Below are 18,060 nucleotides of genomic sequence, written 5' to 3'. Positions count from 1 at the left end.
CCTGTTTGTGTTTTCCCTCCTGAAGGAGATGAGAGGCACAGCTGGGAGGGCTGTTCACACAAGAAACACTTCCCCTTCGTCCCTATCAGGGCAGATCAAGTTGCCAACCAAGGGCATCCCAAGGGCCAACTGACGCCTGGGAAGGTAGAGGGCAGATAGCAAGCAAGCCCCAACCCTCCCTTGTGTTTGTAGAGGCGATAGTGGAGCGCTGATAGCTGGCTCTGATGCCTTTGGCCTTTTACAGAGGAGACTATAAGCCCCAGAGGAGGCTTCCTGGGCCCAGTCCAGGCAAGCAGGAAGGGACATGGCAGCTCTGCAGGAGAAGAAATCATGCAGCCAACGCATGGCTGAATTCCGGCATTACTGCTGGAACCCGGACACAGGGCAGATGCTGGGCCGCACCCCAGCCCGGTGGGGTAGGTGTGGGTCCCATGGAGGGGGTATGGGATAAGGGACAGAGGGCTAGCAGCCCGGAGGACCTAGGCCCCGCTGGGACACCGGAGACAGATTATAGGTCATGCCTCACCCCTCAGCAGGAAGTCAAGGTCCCCAGATGGTTCCTGAGGCTCTGACTCCAGAACACCAGCAGGACAAAAAAGTAAGACTGGCTCCAAAATTTTTATCCATATATTTGAAAACAGAATTTTAAACTTCTTTCTGGAACTAATTTTAAGTTACAGTAGGTAGCAGCGATTCAGATCATTTGAGGAATAGGGATTTATTTAATCAAGTGAACTTGCTCCCCTATTGTGAGGCTGGCCATGATCCCAACATGCTGGGCATATCTGGGGAGCCCAGCTTCCCAGGCTGTATTGGGAAGTACCCTGTGCAACTCTCACTCTAAGTGCAGACACAGCTGGGTTAGGTACCTGGCCACAGAGTCCATTCCTGATGGCTCCCATGTGGTCATCCAGGGATACTGCAGGAGCAGACATGTGCACACTGACCACAGGGATGTGTACCTGCTCAGGACACACCCTCATAGAGCAAGTCTTCTACAAAGAAGAAGTGCTCATGAAGTGAATACCCTTCAGGTCTTCCAGCCACCAGAGTACAGGTGTCACAAAGGGAGTGGAGGCAGCAGATGATTCAAAGTGCTACATCACTGGGAGCACAGGATGTGTGCTACTCTGTCCTCTGGAAGGCCAGATCTGGGCCCTGTTCCTCTGGATCCCCATAGCAGCCATGTGGGGATATAGTCCACATCCGTAAAGGAATGGGAAGCCACTCATCTGACCCTCTATCTGCCCATCTCAAGGGGCATGGAAGCAAAGATGAGTGAGTGGACTCAGAGTGCAGCATTGATGATTTGTTCCCGGGACAATTAAACTGGGTCCAGCCCAGCCAAGACATGCTGGGTGTCTGCCCATGGGAAGTATGCACTGTCAGTGAGGAAGATGTGGCACACTTTCCTGAAGACTGTGACCTCCTAGAGACAGAGAGAACTCCTGGGTCTCTAATGACTCGGAGCAAAAGCAATCAGTTCCGGGTAGATAGGGTGTACCAGCGGAAATGTGGAGGCAGAGCTAATACTGGGGCCCTCGCAGGCAGTGGGTCAGCTGAGGAAAAGACAACAGATGAGGCCCTGGAGCAGATGCTAGGGCTGCCAGCTCTTTCCTCAGGAGCCCTGTCTAGTAGGCAATTCTGGCTTCTGAGACTTCCACAAGCTACCTTTATGGCTGCAATACCACTCAGAACTTTCTAGAACTGGCTCACTGCCTGACTGGAGGTCCTGGCCCATGTTTGTAAGTGACAGCCTCAAAGGCTGAGGAAGGCATGACTCAAGTAAAATGATAGGAACAAAAGAACAGGACAAGCTATTCAGGGGACTTGATAGCAATTGGAAGCAAGGTGGCCAGAGATCATGGGGCTGAGGACACTTTAGGTCTCAGTGATTTAGAGTACTCCCAGCCACCTGGGCTGCACTTTCTGTGTGTGTCACATGGAATTCTTACTGCCAGCAGTCAGAGGCTCCTCAACCTCATCTGCCTTTCTAGGAGGGGAAACTGAGACCCAGAGGTAGTGATTCTGAGACTGCCTACAAAGCCAGTCAGGGCCCAGCAGCTGGCCTCATTCAGTCCTCCCAGCTGCTCTCCATGTGTCCTGCAGTCAGTGGGAAGACTGTGATACTCACTAGGCACCAGCAGCAAACAGGTGCCAGGCAGTGCTAGGAGCTGGGCCGCCTGGGCTGACTTTCCTCCAGTTTACTAAATCTCAGTTTCCCCGTCTGTGAAGAGGGTAACAAGCTATGAGATTCCATGGGCTCTCAGGTCCCATGAAAGTAGGTGAGTTAGACAGACCTGTCAGGTGGCCACCATAGTGACCCTGTCAGGGGAAATCTCCCTCTGCTGGCCCTTTGTGAGCATGCTTGGGAACCTGGCCCTGCAGAGCATGAAACTGAGTGGGTGAACAGATCTGACAATCCTGTAAGCACAAGTCAGGCCAGCAGGTGCCACAACCCATAGACAAGTGAAGAAGCAAGGCCCTATGGCTTGCTGGGGGCTATGAGGAGTCATAGCTATAAGATAAGCCACTGTTGTCCTGAGCCTCCAGAGAGGCCTGGCCAGAAAGAAAAGGCACCATCTCCATAGATTATGGCCTCCAGCCTGTGGCCTCCCACTGACTTGGTCCTATCTTCAGTCACTTATGAGTCACTGGAAGAATGATTCACTTGGAGGAAGCCATACCCAAATCATGCAGACAAAGGCATCCCATGTTCTTAGAGAAGACTAAAATTAAGCACAAAAAAACCTTCTCCTGACAGCATGCTTCTTAGTGATAGTACACATGATTAGAAGTCATCTAAAATGTAACTGTGGAGACTCCACAACAGCCCAAGTCCAAGGCGGTGTTCCACTCGTGCTCTCCACTTGAATTCAACTTGAACAGGACACCATGGGGGAGATCCTCAGGCGCTCATGGAGCCTGGCTTACATGGGGATTACAGCATTTGCTGCCTATCATGGCTCTTCTACATTTCCTTCCACTGATGCACTGATGTAGTCAGTGCCAGGAGCTTCAGAGCTGGGCCTCTTCTCTGCAGGACACAGGATGAGCACCTGTCAGACCCTCAGGGTATAACCTGAGGTATACTCACAGCTGTGGCCTGGCCCACACACTGGGGGTCACCTTGGGCAGCAGCTGCCTCTCTTTCTGCCTCGTTTCCCTTCCTGTAATGTGGGGAACAGTAGAAACTCCAGGGTGCAGAAGGATGGGCACTTGGCCCCTGCCATGCTGACTGTGGGTGTATAGTGGGTGCACCAAGCACCCATGGTTACCATTAATGTGCTGGGGCAGTGACATGTGTCCTGTGGTGCTGTTTGTGTGGAAAAACAGAGCAGACAGAGACTGAGTAGGGAAGTATGTGCCATGGCTAGGGGAGGAAGGATGGGGGATACTGAAGGGCTCAGGATAAGAAAGCTCTGGAACTAGATAGAGGTGCTGGTGGCACATCATCACAAGTGCATTGCACAGCACTAACTGTGCTCTCTTGGAGTCAGAGAGAGCAATGGTTCTGTGCTGGGCACGTTGCCATAGCTGAGGTGGCTGCCTCTAACCTCGTCTCTTCACAGTGTGGATCAGCCTCTACTATGCCGCTTTCTATGTGGTGATGACTGGGCTCTTCGCTTTGTGCATCTATGTGCTGATGCAGACGATAGATCCCTATACCCCAGACTACCAGGACCAGCTAAAGTCACCGGGTAAGCATCAGAAAGGCCACCTTTAGCAATGTTCCCACAGCAACACATGGGAGGGCACAGCACATGATCCATTCTGCCCATACCCAGGGCAGCACGTTCCGCAGCTTCCTCTGAGGAGGAAGACAACCCCAAATTGCAAAGTCTGACTTTGGCTTTAGTTTTAAGTATTAAAACAGGACTTTTTTTTATCATAGAGACAAGAAGATCTGTGCACTCACAGGAGCTTTTCTAGGATGCACAGGAGATTTTTGGCAGGGAGCAGGCCTGGGGGTCCCGGGCAAAGGGTAAGGGGAGGAGACATCTGCTTGGTCATTAGTACCTGGGATGGATGAGAAGAGAGCTGAGACCCAGCCACTTTTGAGGCCAAGAAACAAGCAATGAAGCCTCTTTTCCCTTTTTCCCTTTAAACTATGTACAGCTGTTCCTTTCCAAATAAACCTGTAAAAACAGCAAAGCCCTGACTTACAAATTAAAAAAAAAAAAAAAACAATAACAAAAAAAACAGCCACATAGATGGAGCCGGCAAAGCACACTGGATTATTCACCATGAAAAGTCATGTGGTGTTTGTGGAAAGAATGAGAGATTTGCTGTGGAAGGGCAGGGAGAGAAGTTTGCAATAGCACTGGAAAGCTTCAGAGAGAGACAGGGAAGTTCCAGGCCTGTGCATGAGTCGGCACCCCGAGCTCATGTCCCGTCTGTCCACAGAAACAAGACGGTGCTCAACAGACATACAGCAGACTGCAAATTACACAGCGACAGCTCTTGCTTTGGCTTCCCTCTCCCACACTTTAATTTATTTACAAGTGATATCAGAGTGCTTTAGTACTAAGCAGAATCAGTGCTCTTTCCTACATTTATTTATTCATTTATATATGTATGTGTATGTGTGTGTGTGCACATGTGTAAGCACAAATGCCACAGTACACATGTAGAAGTCAGAAGACAACCTATGGGAGTCAGTTTTCTCCTTTTACTATGTGGGTCCAGGCCTCAAACTCAGGAAGTCAGTCTTGGTGGCAAGCATCTTTACCAGCTGAGATATCTTGCTCACCAAGTGAAGATTTTGGGTTTTGCTTTTTTCTAAGATTTATTCTTATTTTTGTGTATACATGTGTGCATATGTATGTGCGTATAAGGCCAGAAGAGGGCACCAGATCGCCTGGAGCTGGAGTTACAGGCAACTCAACTTAACCCCTAATGTGGGTGCTGAGAACCAAACTTGGGTCCTCTGGAAGAGCAGTAAATGCTCTTAACCACTGACTCTTCTCTCCAGTCCCCCAAGTGAAGGGTTTTTTTTTTTTAATGTGTGTTTAAATTCCATATCCCTAGAGACTCACCTGCAGGCCCTGTGGAATCTCCAATGAGGCCAGCACCTACTGCACCGATCCTGCTCTTGGCTACACAAGACACAGGGTCCCCCGTAGAGCATGTGCCACTGCTGCTGGACCTGGGCATCCAGAGTCTCTGGGACAAGCCCGGACTTCACGCCCACTGTGCTGCATTCTGCAAAAAGCAGGAGCCCCAGAATCAGTGTCCTCAGAGTCCTCAGGCCCTTTCTCACAGCCTCCTTGGTCAAAGGGACCCTGGCCTGCGGCTCCCTCCTGGTGGAGTAAGGACCTGGTCCCAACTTCAGGCACAACTACCCATGCTAGGGGGCTCAAGTGAGACTGGACAACCTCAGGGCAAAGGGCTCAGATGTGAGTGTTCGGAGAAATCAATAAAGAAGATGCTTTCTTCCCCCAGGGGTGACCTTGAGACCTGACGTGTACGGGGAGAGAGGTCTGCAGATTTCTTACAATGTCTCTGAAAACAGTTCCTGGGCCAGCCTCACACACGCCCTCCACAACTTCTTAGCAGGTGGGTTAACGATGAATGCATCTCAGGGCGTTTCCTAAGAGAATCACTAGGGGCCTAGGACAATGAGGAGTCTGGCTGCAGGAGCAGACAGCACCTGCAAGTGTGTGTTCCACAGGTTACACACCACTGTCACAGCAGGACAGCATCAACTGCACCTCTGAGAAGTACTTTTTCCAGGAGAGCTTCTCGGCTCCCAACCACACCAAATTCTCCTGTAAGTTCACTGCTGACATGCTGCAAAATTGCTCAGGCCTGGTGGACCCCAACTTCGGCTTTGAGGAGGGAAAGCCATGCTTTATCATTAAAATGAACAGGGTGAGTATTGAGGACCCCTTTGGAGATGGTCATGGAATGGTGAGGAGCTCCCCTCCTCACACTCAATGATGGGTCCTGGGCCCTTTGCCACATTGCATCCCAGCTCCGCACACACCCATCATGTTTGGCTCTTAAACACAAATCTAGAATTTTCCACTCAATGTCTTGCCAACCATGTAGCCATGGTTGCCACACAAACAGCAAGACACTGGGCTGTTGAAAGAGACCAGGGTGCCAGAAGAAGAGGCTTTGAGTTGTGGGTTAGGACAGAAGGGGTTGGGAGGCATTCTGCAGAGTCCCCTTATGCACCAAACACAGGAGTTCCTCAGGGTTGGCACCATGAGAAGTGCTAAGGCTCGGTGGTATCCAAGGCCAGCTTGAAGCAGGTACCATTCAGGCCCCAAGAACAGATAGTGAGCAGAGAGAAATGTGGTCTAGTCACGATGGGGCACAGGAAAGGTGATGCTGAAACCAAGGCCCAGGACCAGTAAGGGTCAGGCAACAGGGGCTCAAGGTCCCTGTTCCAGAGACCAAGTGGCAGGTGAGAGTCCAGTCAGCCACATAACGGATTTCCATTTTACAAGGCCTTAGGAAGTCATATGCTTGTACACTGAACCCACCATGAAGTTCTAAGGCTGGCAGGGTCTCCCCAGAGCTTCCTGGCAAAAGCGCTGTGATCAGGGATTCACCAACCAATGTGGCAGCTGATACTCCCACCAAAGGCAGGTACTACCCAGAGTCAACAGCTGGAGTGGAGAAGTCCAGGAAAGGAGTAAGAGGAGGTAGGGACCCGGCTAGAGCAATAGGCAGACATGTTCTGCTGGTACTCACCACGGTGGGCTTAGACACGGTGCCAGTGACTAGGACCGCCACCCCCAGCCCCACCACCACCAACTTCCCTCCTGCCCCCTGGGGAAGTGGGATAATGGCTTAGAAGCACGTGTGAGTGACCTCCACAACAAGGTTTTTCAGAACACGGAGGCTGGAGGCTCCCTCCATACACTCACCTGGACATCAGGACACATGGCTGCCTTTCTTCCAGATTGTCAAGTTCCTCCCCAGCAACACCACCGCCCCCCAGGTGGATTGCACCTACCAGGTGGGTACTGCTGTGGTGAGGCTGCCGTGTAAGGAAAGGCCTCACTAGCTCTCTAGTCAGGCTAGATGCTCATGAGACTCACTAAGTTAACCCCGGGGACGTTACCTAGTCAGCCATGCTCATAGCCCTCCCGGCCGTTGCCAGGGATGATAACCCAGAGGAAGGAATAATGTTCTTGCTACAGCCTCCTCCTCCTGAGGAGGTCTGGGCAGTTACTCACACTTCAGAAGGTCTGGCAGTGATTTGGGTGATCTAGCATTATATGACCACATTGTCCTATTCCAGATCACCAATGACACAGGTGTTTAACAGGGTTCAGTACATGTCTTCTTGGGTGGCATCCATCTCAGGGAAACTGTTTTACAAAAAGACTTTTTAAAAAAAATATTTTATTTATTATTTCATGTGTATGAGTGTTTTGCCTGCATGTGTGTAACTACACCACGTGCATGCAGTAGCAAGAGAGAACAGAAGAGGGTTTTGGATCCCCTAGAACTGGAGTTACAGACTGTTTTTAGCCTCCATGTGGGTGCTAGGAATCAAATCTGAGTCCTCTGGAAGATCAACAGGTGTTCTTAACCACTGAGTCATCCCTCCAGCCTCCAAAAAGACTTTTTTAACAAAAGATTTATATTTAATTACATGCATGTATGTGTCTGTGTGCAGGTTATGTACATGTGAGTTCAGGTGCCTGCAGGGACAGGCAGTGTCAGTGCCCCTGGAGATAGAGTTGTAGGTGGTTGTGAGCAGCCTGATGCTAGGAACCAAGTGCTCTTACCTGCTGAGCCATCTCTCCAGTCCCCAAAATGACTTTCTAAGTACAACATTAAATATTAAATTTGCCTTCACTAAATATTTTCCAAGGCTTCTTTTCTCAATGTTGAACCCTCATCACAGGTCCATTCATGGGTCTATGATACAACAACAGAACACATCCCCACACCAGTTCCCCTCTGAGAGGCCCCTGTCTTTAATGAGCTTAAGCTACCATTGGGCAGTTCTGATTCCAACAGTGAAAGACAACAGATTCCATGAACACATGTTTACATTCAAGAAAACTGCACAAACCCTGAACCCCGTTTTTGCTAATGAGCTCATTAGCATGTCAGCTTTCATCTCACCTGCTAATGAGCAGATGTCAGCTTCCCCAATCCCATCACCCGGCCGAGACTCCGAGATGAGAAAAGTGGGGCGGGAGGTGACTGGGGCTGGGGGGGCGTTCTGAGAAATTATATCCCTGCCAGGCTCTCAGCACTGTTTATGAGTGCTGACTCAGTACAAGGCCAACTCTATTGCACTAATATGCAAAGAAGTGCTGATGTGGCCATGGGCATAGTGCATGTGTGTGCCAAACATGGTACATACCCACAATCACGTGTGCACCACACACAGTGCATACCCACACTCACATATGTACCAATGTATGTGTGCACATGAGACCCAGTGCCTACCAGACTAGGTTGTGTCCTCTCTTCCCCAGGATGAGCTCCGAAAGCCACAGCGGGACCTGAAGCCCCTGCAGGTGGAGTATTACCCACCCAACGGCACCTTCAGTCTCCACTACTTCCCCTACTACGGCAAGAAAGCACAGGTAGGTATTCTGCTTTTCCCTACCCCATGCACTTGCCAAAACACCTCAGATTTAGCATCAAGAAAGCAGTTTTCTATAGAAATAAGACAAAGGCCAGGCATGAGAGCACTTGAGAGGTAGAAGCAAGAGGATTGGGAGTTCAAGGTTATTTTGGCTACATAGCGAGTTCAAGGCCAGTCTGGGTTACATGAGATTCTATCTCAGAAAAAAAAAATTAAAGGTATGACTTAGCTAGTCCTGGACACTTCTTGTAGCCACCTGGAAATGTATTTCACCTAATACAAAACATAAATATTGACCTGATTCCCTCATAGTGCAGGGCCCATGAATCCTCCTGGCAGCCTGTGCATCCCTCCAAAGCAGTTCCTCTGTACCACATGCTTCTCTCTGTGTTTTACCTTCATATTCCTGTTTACCAGCTGCAGGCCCTCAGGTTGTGGGGTCCTAGCTTCTCAGTGGATGGAGATCAGCCTCTCAGTGACCCAAGGGTTCCTGTGAACTATACAGGTCTTGCCCAAGACAGAGTCACAGAAGAGTCCTTCTGCCCACCCTCTCCCTTCCTTGCTTAGTTTTCTTCTTCTTAGCATTAGGGTTTTCCCAAGTATCTCACCCCTTGCGCTTCCATTTCAGCCCCACTACAGCAACCCCCTGGTGGCAGCAAAGTTCCTTAACATCCCTAAGAACATAGAAGTCCTCATCGTGTGCAAGATCCTGGCAGATCATGTGACCTTCGACAATCGCCATGACCCATATGAAGGGAAAGTGGAATTCAAACTTACAATTCAGAAGTAAGAAGCAGGAGCTGGTGTCCACACCACACCTGCAGCTGCTCCACCGGCCTCTCCTCCTTGACCCACATCCTCTACTGGCCTGCATGCACAGCCACCTCAAACATGGTTCAGCACCAACACCACTGCCCATTTGGTGGTGTCAGGAGTGTTCCTGTCCAGCGCTCCCCTGAGCATCAACAGCTTCCTACTAAATCTTTGTGTGTTTGAGATCCATTTGTAGCTGTGATAAAGTGTGGGACTAACACAGGAACCTAGGCCCTGATAACATTAACGAGGTCCCAAAGCAACCTTCAGCAGGAGTGTTGTCCTGTAATCATTTGTCTTTCCCACACTTCACTGTGAACTATGGCTCATAACCAGGCCACAACCCTGACATAACGCATTCCCAATTCATGTTTCTGAGAATGCAATCCCTGCACCATAAAAACAAAATGTACTAAAGCTATTCTCTTCATGTCTTTCCTGATCTGGAAGAAAACTTCCCTAAGAACCAAACACTCCCTTCTTTAAAACCTTTCTAGGGTTTCAGTCACAACACAGGTATCCTTAGCACGTCAGCCACTGAGGTCCAGGACCTCAGACATGGGCTGAAGCCCCAGGGGTGCTCAGAGAGCTCCACACAACCTGACATAGCCCACAGACCCACAGCCTCAACCTGGACTCTCCTTGTCACCACCATCTGTCTCTCAGCCTGCAAGGTGCCAGACCCCTTAAGGATGCTTACATTGCCTCTTCTCTGCCCAGCATAATAGCCCACATTAGTTCCAGCTGAGCTGGGACCCAGCCCAAGGAGGGGGGGAGAAAGGGAGGGAGGGAGAGAGGGAGGAGAGAGAAACAGTAAGGTATAGGGCTTCCTGGGTGCCATCTGACACAGAACAAGCTCTCTGCACATCTTTTCATGTTCCACAACCTGCAGGATATTTTCAAGTAACTGAAGATTGGGGGGGGGCTGTCATTTCCACTTCTATTAGCAAACAGTGAGCTGTTTCCCAAAACATCCTCTGATTTGACCTAACCAAGTAAAACACCTAGCCCTCCTTCATGCCTGGCAACCTTTCTTTCCCACATAACAGGAAATTTACCATCTTGCCTTTTCAAGGGCAGATCGGGGCATACGCTCATCCACACTTACACAGCCATTGCTCCCATCTACCTGCAGCACTCCCCTCCCCTCCCTGACACTCTGCCCACCAAGCACTAAGTACCTGCCCCTAAGCTCTGGCAACTGTTTCAGTTCCACCTTTTGTCTCTATGAGTCTGGCTCTGGAACCCTCATATGAGTGGAAGCACATGGTATTTGTCCAGACTGGCTGACTTTGTCAAGGCTCACCCAGGGTACAGCATGAATCAGAATTCCCTTCCTTGTTAAGAATGAAATAATGTTCCACTTCGTTTGTCCTTTTGGACACTGGTGTTGCTTGTACCTCTTACTTACTGGCGACTAAGGGTGCTGAGGACATGGGTGTGCGACTGTATCTTCAGGACCTGCTTTCAAGGCATTGAACACGTGCTGAGTTCTATTTTTAATCCTTGAGGGGACAGCCATCCTGTGTCCACTGAGGCGGCCCCCCATCTCATGCCTACCAGCAGAATCTAGATTTCTTATAGCCTCACCAATACATGTGTTGGTAAGATTTCTGTTACTACACCAAATGCCTGAGATAGACCACTTAGTAAAGAACAAAGGCTTATTTTGTCTCAGCTGCGGGCTTCCAGTCCATCACCAGGACATCTGGCAGGGACAGTGCATCATGGCAGGAGGCATGGTGAACAAACCTGCTCACATCATGATCAGGAAGCAGAAAAAAATCAAGAAGAAATTGATTAGTACCCCAGGATCCCTTTCAAGGGCAGAACTCCAGTAGCCTGAAGACTCTCCCACTAGGCCCCATCTCTTAAAACTTTACCACCTCCCAAAGTGCCAAGGTAAGAACTAAGCCTGCAATGCATGGACCTTAGCTTGGGGCTGGGGCTCAGTTGGTAGAGTATTTGCCTACCATGCATGAAGCTCTGGTTTGATCCCTAGCATCACATAAACCAGGTTTGGTGGTGCATGCCAATCCCGGCATTGAGAGCTGAAGGCAGGAGGAACAGAAGTTCAAGGACATCCTCCACTATATAGTGAGTCCAAGGCACACCAAGGATACAGGACAGGGGACCCTGTCTTTAAAAAATCAGCAACAGCCGGGCATGGTAGTGCATGCCTTTAATCCCAGCACTCAGGAGGCAGAGGCAGGTGGATCTCTGTGAGTTCCAGGCCAGCTGGGGCTACTGGGAGACGCTGTCTCAAAAAGATAAAAAACAAAAAACAAAAAAAAATGAAAAAACAACAACAAAAACCACCTTCAAGAGCCATCATAGATCCAAGCCATAGGAATTTACTCAAGTCTTCGTCCTAATAATGATGTGGCATCTCTGGGGTTTTAATTTCCATTTCTCAACACCTGTTGCTATGGAGCTCCTTTCATGCTCTCGCTGGTGTTAGCAGCCTTCATGGAGAGATGTCTAATTGAGACCCTGCCAACTTTTCACTAGGTACTCTGCTTTCTGTTGTTCAGTTCTAAGGATTCCCTATGTATTCTGCATATTAAGTCCTCACCGTTTGTAAATACTTTCTTCCATTATGTGGTGTGACGGTTAATATGGTCAACTTGCCCAGATCTAGAATCACCACAGAAGCACACCTCTGGGTGTCTCTGAGGATGTTTCCAGGAAGACTGAATAGAGATGACTCATCTGAATGTGGTAGCACCAAGCCGTGGGTTGTTATCCAAAACCGAATACAAAGGAGAAGGCAAGCCAAGCACCAGCTTTCATTCCTCTCCGCTTTCTGACCACAGGTGCAACATAGCCAGCTGCCTCATGCTCCTGCCATGCCTTCCCCCCCATGATGGACTGTATCTGCAAACCATGATCTGAAATTAGCCCTGTTCCTTAAATTGATTTTGTCAGATATTTTGGCACAGCAATGTACAAAGCAGCACACGTGTGGGTCACCATTTCTCTGTTGATAGTGTCTTTCAATACACAAAACTGCTTAATTTTCCTCCAGCCCACAGTCTTCATCTGGTGCCTTTGGTGTCATAAAGGAATTATCACCAAATCCAACAGCATGAAGTTTTGCCCTGTGTTCTTCACAAAGTTTCAGTTTTAAGTGTTTTCTAAATGGTATTATGTGAGTCCAACTTCACTCACTTGCATGTGGGTGCTCATTCTCCCAATACCGTTTATTGAAAATTCTGTCCTTTCCCACATTGAACAAGTTTGGCATCACTGTCCAAAAACACTCTTATCATATTTGAGTGGTTTGTCCCTGCCTTGCTGTTCTAGCAGTCTGTTTGCCTTCCTGACAAAACCTATGGTTTCAATTTTTTTTAATTTATGTGTATGTGTATATGCCTGCATGAGTTTATGTGCACCACATGAGTGCAGGTGCTCATCAAGGCCAGAAGAGGGCATCAGATCCCCTCAGTTGTGAGCTGCCTGATGTAGGTGCTGGGAACTGAAGTCAGGTCCTCTCCAAGAGCAGTATGTACTCAACTGCTGAGCCATTTCTCCAGTCTCCAAATACCAGTATTTTGATCACTGTAGCCTTGTAATAAATTTTGAAATGAGGAAGTCTGAAGCCTCAAGCTTTATTCATTTTCAAGATTGTTTTGGGAATTCAGGGTGGCTTGAATTTGGGGTGGGTTTTCTTCTTCTTCAAAACTGTAGCTGGGGTTGTGATAAGGATTGACTACCCATAGATCCCTGTAAGGAGTACTGACGTCCAAACAGCACTGTCTTCCAGTCCACAGCCAATGAGTGTTTTTGTTGTGGCTTGTCTTCTTTAATTTCTCTCATCAGTGTTTGGTAGGTTTCACTGAATAAGTCTCACCTCCTTGGTTTAGTTATTGATAGATAAAAAAGTAGCCATATGACGAATAGGGTTGATCAGGAAGAAGCACCAGGACACAGATAAAACTCCATCAAAATAGGGTTTATTAGCAAAGGAACACATGGGACAGATTCCCTTCTGGGCAGGTAAAATGTCTTCCTGGGTCTTGAGCTGGGGTCTTTAAAAGGGAGGCTTCTGCCTCCTGCAGAAGGTGGGAAGATGTATTTTTTTTTAAAGTTGGGTGGGGGTGGTGGTGGGAGAGTGGGACTGTTAAAACCTGTTCTCTTTAGAGATCAAAGGGCGCTTATCAGCTCAGTCCCCTTTTCTCAGGAGCATGAGAAGTCCTTGGGACCCTGTTGGTGAGGGGGCGGGGCTATCTGAACCTTAACATTCCAGCCTTTTGTGTTATAGGATAGGGAGAACCATTGTTGTCTTGCCACTTCCTGCTGGACAGGGTCAATGTGGGGGGGGACTGGATTGGGGGTCGGTCAGACAGCAAGGGTTCCCTCTTCATGCATCTCAACAGGGTCCTCAATGGTTGACAGGTGCTTGTATACATGTAGAGGGAAGGAAAGTAACAACTGATTAAAATTAGTAAGAGTTAGTTTTTGGATTTGGTCCTGAAAATATCTGAAGAGGCAAGGAACAATGGTTAGCACCAAAGTAATATCTCATTTTTCATTTTTTTTCCTTCTGCCAGGGCTGAACTTGAGACTGATGGACTCAGGATTTGTTTTCAGGCATTTTGATAGCTGTTGGAGTGGCTAGAATCAGTGTCAGTTACCTCTCAAAAGCTTCTAGATAGAGAAAACAAATTTAGCCATCATTTCATTTTTTTAGGCTAGAACAATAGTGGGTTGCCTCTCTTAGCTGTGAGTGGGCACTACAGTATTGTAGACCAAGATTTGAAGTATTACATCTGAGTAACGTTCTTATTAGGAACAAAATTATCAATGAGAGATAATTGTCTAAATAACATAAGAACTTACGTCTAATGTCTAGGCTGTGTAATCCCTTGAACCCTTAAAATATACTGATGACTTTAATTTTGATAGTCCCGTCCCCTCACCAGCAGGGTCTCAAGGACTTCTCAAGCTCCTGAGAAAAGGGAACCAAGCTGATAAGCACCCTGATCTTTGAAGTCAGGAGAAGCAGACTTTTCTCCACTGTTTGGCCAACACAGCAGGCTTCCCCTTTGATCTCTGAAGAGAACAGGTTTTAACAGTCCCGCTCTCCCACCACCACCACCACCCAACTTTAAAAAAAAATATGTCTTCCCACCTTCTGCAGGAGGCAGAAGCCTCTCTTTTAAAAAGACCCCAGTTCAAGACCGGGGAAGACATTTTCCCTGCCCGGAAGGGAATCTGTCCCATATGTTCCTTTGCTAATAAACCCTATTTTGATGGAGTTTTATCAGTGTCCTGGTGCTTCCTCCTGATCAACCCTATTCATCATATGGCTACTTTTTAATCTATCAGTTATGAAGAATTTTATTTTATTCTTTGTGATGAGAATGTAATCTCCTTTTCAGATTTTCAGCTTGTTTTCTGTCACTTTGTCTTACGGATTGAACATGAAACGTCTTTCTCAGTTTTATGTATTGAATGCTTGGACCGAAGCTGGGGGCACCATTTTGGGAAGTGGTAGAAAGTTTAGGAGGTAGTGCTTGGTGGAGGAAAGACACTAGAACTGTGCCTTTGAGGTTATGCCTGCTCCCCCATCCCATCTATGTGATAACTTCCTATCTCTCCTGAGGTGAGCAGACCCTCCTCCACACACTTAGCTGCCATGATCCTCTGCTTTACCAGGGGCCCAGGATCAAGGACTACAGCCTGAAGTCTCTAAACCCATGCCCCAATCATCTACCTTGATGCTGCTCCCTGAGGTATTTTGATCACAGCTTGTGATTAACCTTGCCAACTTGATTCGATTGAGAATCAACCAAAAGATTCACCTCTGGACAGGTCAGTGCTGAAGGGAGAAGACCCTCCCCCGAGTGGGCGGCACCTTCTGAGGCAGCCCAGATGCAGAGGTTCTGGAGGCAGCAGTGCCACTTGCTCCTCTATTCGATCTCCCGCTGATGAGGGCATCTGCCCTGCTTGCTGTCACCTTTGCTGCCATCAGAACCCAACCTCTTCAGCCTTTCAACATGGACTGAAGACCAGCTACTCTCTAGGAATCCTCCAGTGCTGGACTGGAACTGTTGAGGCCTCCAGCCTGGTGGACTAAGCAGCTTTGGGGTGCTCAGCCTCTCCAACATGTGGATAGCCATTGTTGGACTACCCAGCCTACACTGCATAAGCCAATCTAATAAATACCCTTTGAAATACTTATTCCCTCTACAGGTTCTGCTCCTCTTGAGCACCCCAATACACAAAATAACTGTCGCACTTTGCATCCTGCTAGTCCTAATAGTATTTTAGTGGATTCCTTGGGATTTCTGATACGTAAGATTATGTCATCTACATAATTTTACTTATTTCTGTCAAATGTGGATGTCTTCCATGTTTTTCTTACCTAGTTCCCCTGGCTGGACTTTCCAGTGCTGTGAAAAGTGACAGTGGCTTCTTTACCTGCGTCTTGTATCTCCCAGTGTGCCCTGTGCTCAGTGACTTGCTGTGTGACCTGACATGAGTTTGCTTCTACTTCTCATTGGTTGACTATCATAAAACAGTGTCTAATTTTGTAAAATATTTTTTCCTTATCAACTGAGATGTTTATGTAGTAACATCAGGTTGTGGGTGTCACAAAGTTACCTCTTGACACATTGCATGCACAATAGCTCTTCAAATATATATATGAAGAAGCATTTCATTACAGCTTTAACATAATAACAGTTTCCAGAGAAAAGATACATCTCTTTAAAAAGTGGCTATAAATTTTTTAAGTTCATTGTTGCATTAATATACTTATACAATATTGAACTCAGTATAAACCCTGTAAGACATAAAATTGAATAAGTTTTTAACCTTTAAAAAAGATCCCCATTTCATTTTAAAATATACTGTTTCTTTCAGAAAGACACATTGTTTTTGCTAATAACACTGTGATGTTACTTTCATTACAGCTTTAACATAATAACAGTTTCCAGAGAAAAGATACATCTCTTTAAAAAGTGGCTATAAATTTTTTAAGTTCATTGTTGCATTAATATACTTATACAATATTGAACTCAGTATAAACCCTGTAAGACATAAAATTGAATAAGTTTTTAACCTTTAAAAAAGATCCCCATTTCATTTTAAAATATACTGTTTCTTTCAGAAAGACACATTGTTTTTGCTAATAACACTGTGATGTTAGCGCATGCATCTCTAATCTGTATGTATCTGATAATTACTAGTCATAATTGGTTGCACTTAGATCCTTGGCACCTGTGTATGTCTATAAAGTCATTGGGTAGATTTCAGTGGTAATGTTTATTGCCTCTACTAATTAACATGATGTAAGCTTTTATGCTTCCTCCTCAAATATAATTCATTTTTTTATTTTTTTTGTGTGTGTGTATCACACAGAACATCCCAAACCATCTTATTCATCTATACACCCACTTCCCAGATGGCACCCTCCCATAGCCTCCCCGCCTCCACTAAAGCCCTTATACTCTGTCATTTTGTCATCCTTGCTACTGTCCGCTGTGTTGTCAGCACCCCCAGCCGTTCCCCACTACTTGCCCTTCTGGTGAATCTAGTCAGCCTATCTAGAGATCTTTGTTTTAGGAAGGTCAACTATTCCTCATCTAGCAACAATCAGTTGTCAATATTCCTTTAGATAAGATTGGGGTCTGCTGTTCATTTTCCCAGTTCTATGCTGGGTTACCCTCTGAGAGTCCCTTGGACCACACTGGCCAACAACTCAAAAGAAGGTATCTCCTATCTGGCATTGTTGCTTGTTATATAGCCTTTAGCTATACATATGGACTCTTAAAACATTACATTGAACCCTTTAATCTTTGGTTATACTTTCCCTTTGGATGTTTAAGGCCATACAGTTGGCCCAGATAAACCGATTTCTTTTTACTCTTAAGGTCTTTGAGGATCTGTTCTTCAGGGGTCACATGGGCTTGGGAGGAGCCCCTGGCTCCTTTCTTTTACCAGTTCCATCTATGTGAAGATAAGTCAAAGGTCCTGCTCGACCATGGCTGCCTTCACTTGGAAGAATGCAGGAAATGTTTCCTCTGTGTTGACCCTCCTCTTTGTAGACTGGACACTGGTACAACTGGTGGGGTCTCCTCGGCCTCCTTGAATAAGAGGACAGGTGACCCACCACAATTATAAGACATTTTGAGACGCTCAAAGTATTTTGAGAGATGCTCATAGTCCCCTGGAACCAGTCAACCTAGGAGAGCAAGGAACAAAAACTGTCTTTTATGTCCCTCTGACCATATTAGTATAGGCCTCAATGTATGTCTGTTAAACACCCAAGGTTAGTTCCACCAATCTGGTACTTTTAATTACTGCGTGCCATGTACATAAATCTTGGGCAAAGATGAATGGTTCTCAAATAAACCTTGCCTAGATATATATTTCTTGATCTGCTATGTATAATTTGTCAGGAGGTTGTTGAACTAATATGGTTCCCTCTGGTTTTTAAAACTAGCTAGGCATTGTTTATCTTTAGAATTGTCTCACCCCTCCATCACGGTTTTCCCACTTAAGGAGCCCCCATTTCCCCCCTTTCTCCCTTACTAATACCCTTCTCCTACAGTCCTACCTCTCTTGAGCTCCTTCTTTTTCCCCTTTTCTCCCTTAATAATACCCTTCTCCTACAGTCCTACCTCTCTTATGTGCCTTTCCCTTTATCCCCTAGGTTCCTTGTATGTCCTTTC

At 47.1% G+C, this 18,060-nt stretch overlaps 1 protein-coding gene across 1 annotated transcript; it reads left to right on the top strand.

Moving 5' to 3' along the window:
- The first annotated feature begins 232 nt into the window (after positions 1-232).
- On the top strand, positions 233-9,432 carry Atp4b (ATPase H+/K+ transporting subunit beta). The gene is made up of 7 exons (XM_008848435.2): positions 233-416; positions 3,573-3,701; positions 5,446-5,559; positions 5,675-5,874; positions 6,917-6,973; positions 8,454-8,564; positions 9,195-9,432. The coding sequence occupies exons 1-7, from the start codon at positions 305-307 to the stop codon at positions 9,354-9,356; spliced, it is 885 nt and encodes a 294-aa protein (XP_008846657.1). The 5' UTR covers positions 233-304; the 3' UTR covers positions 9,357-9,432.
- The last annotated feature ends 8,628 nt before the right edge of the window (positions 9,433-18,060 follow it).

This window comes from Nannospalax galili, unplaced genomic scaffold, assembly GCF_000622305.1.
Source record: "Nannospalax galili isolate Female #2095 unplaced genomic scaffold, S.galili_v1.0 scaffold744, whole genome shotgun sequence".
Classification (NCBI taxonomy): Eukaryota; Metazoa; Chordata; class Mammalia; order Rodentia; family Spalacidae; genus Nannospalax; species Nannospalax galili.
The sequence above is the reverse complement of the archived record's forward strand: the minus strand, read 5'-3'. Positions and strand labels throughout refer to the sequence as shown.

Excerpts from the sequence above, each read along its gene's own strand:
- Atp4b (XM_008848435.2), top strand. The coding sequence starts at position 305 with ATGGCAGCTCTGCAGGAGAAGAAATCATGCAGCCAACGCATGGCTGAA. Across the intron at positions 5,875-6,916 it reads TTATCATTAAAATGAACAGG|ATTGTCAAGTTCCTCCCCAG; the intron begins GTGAGTATTGAG and ends CCTTTCTTCCAG. Across the intron at positions 8,565-9,194 it reads ACTACGGCAAGAAAGCACAG|CCCCACTACAGCAACCCCCT; the intron begins GTAGGTATTCTG and ends CTTCCATTTCAG.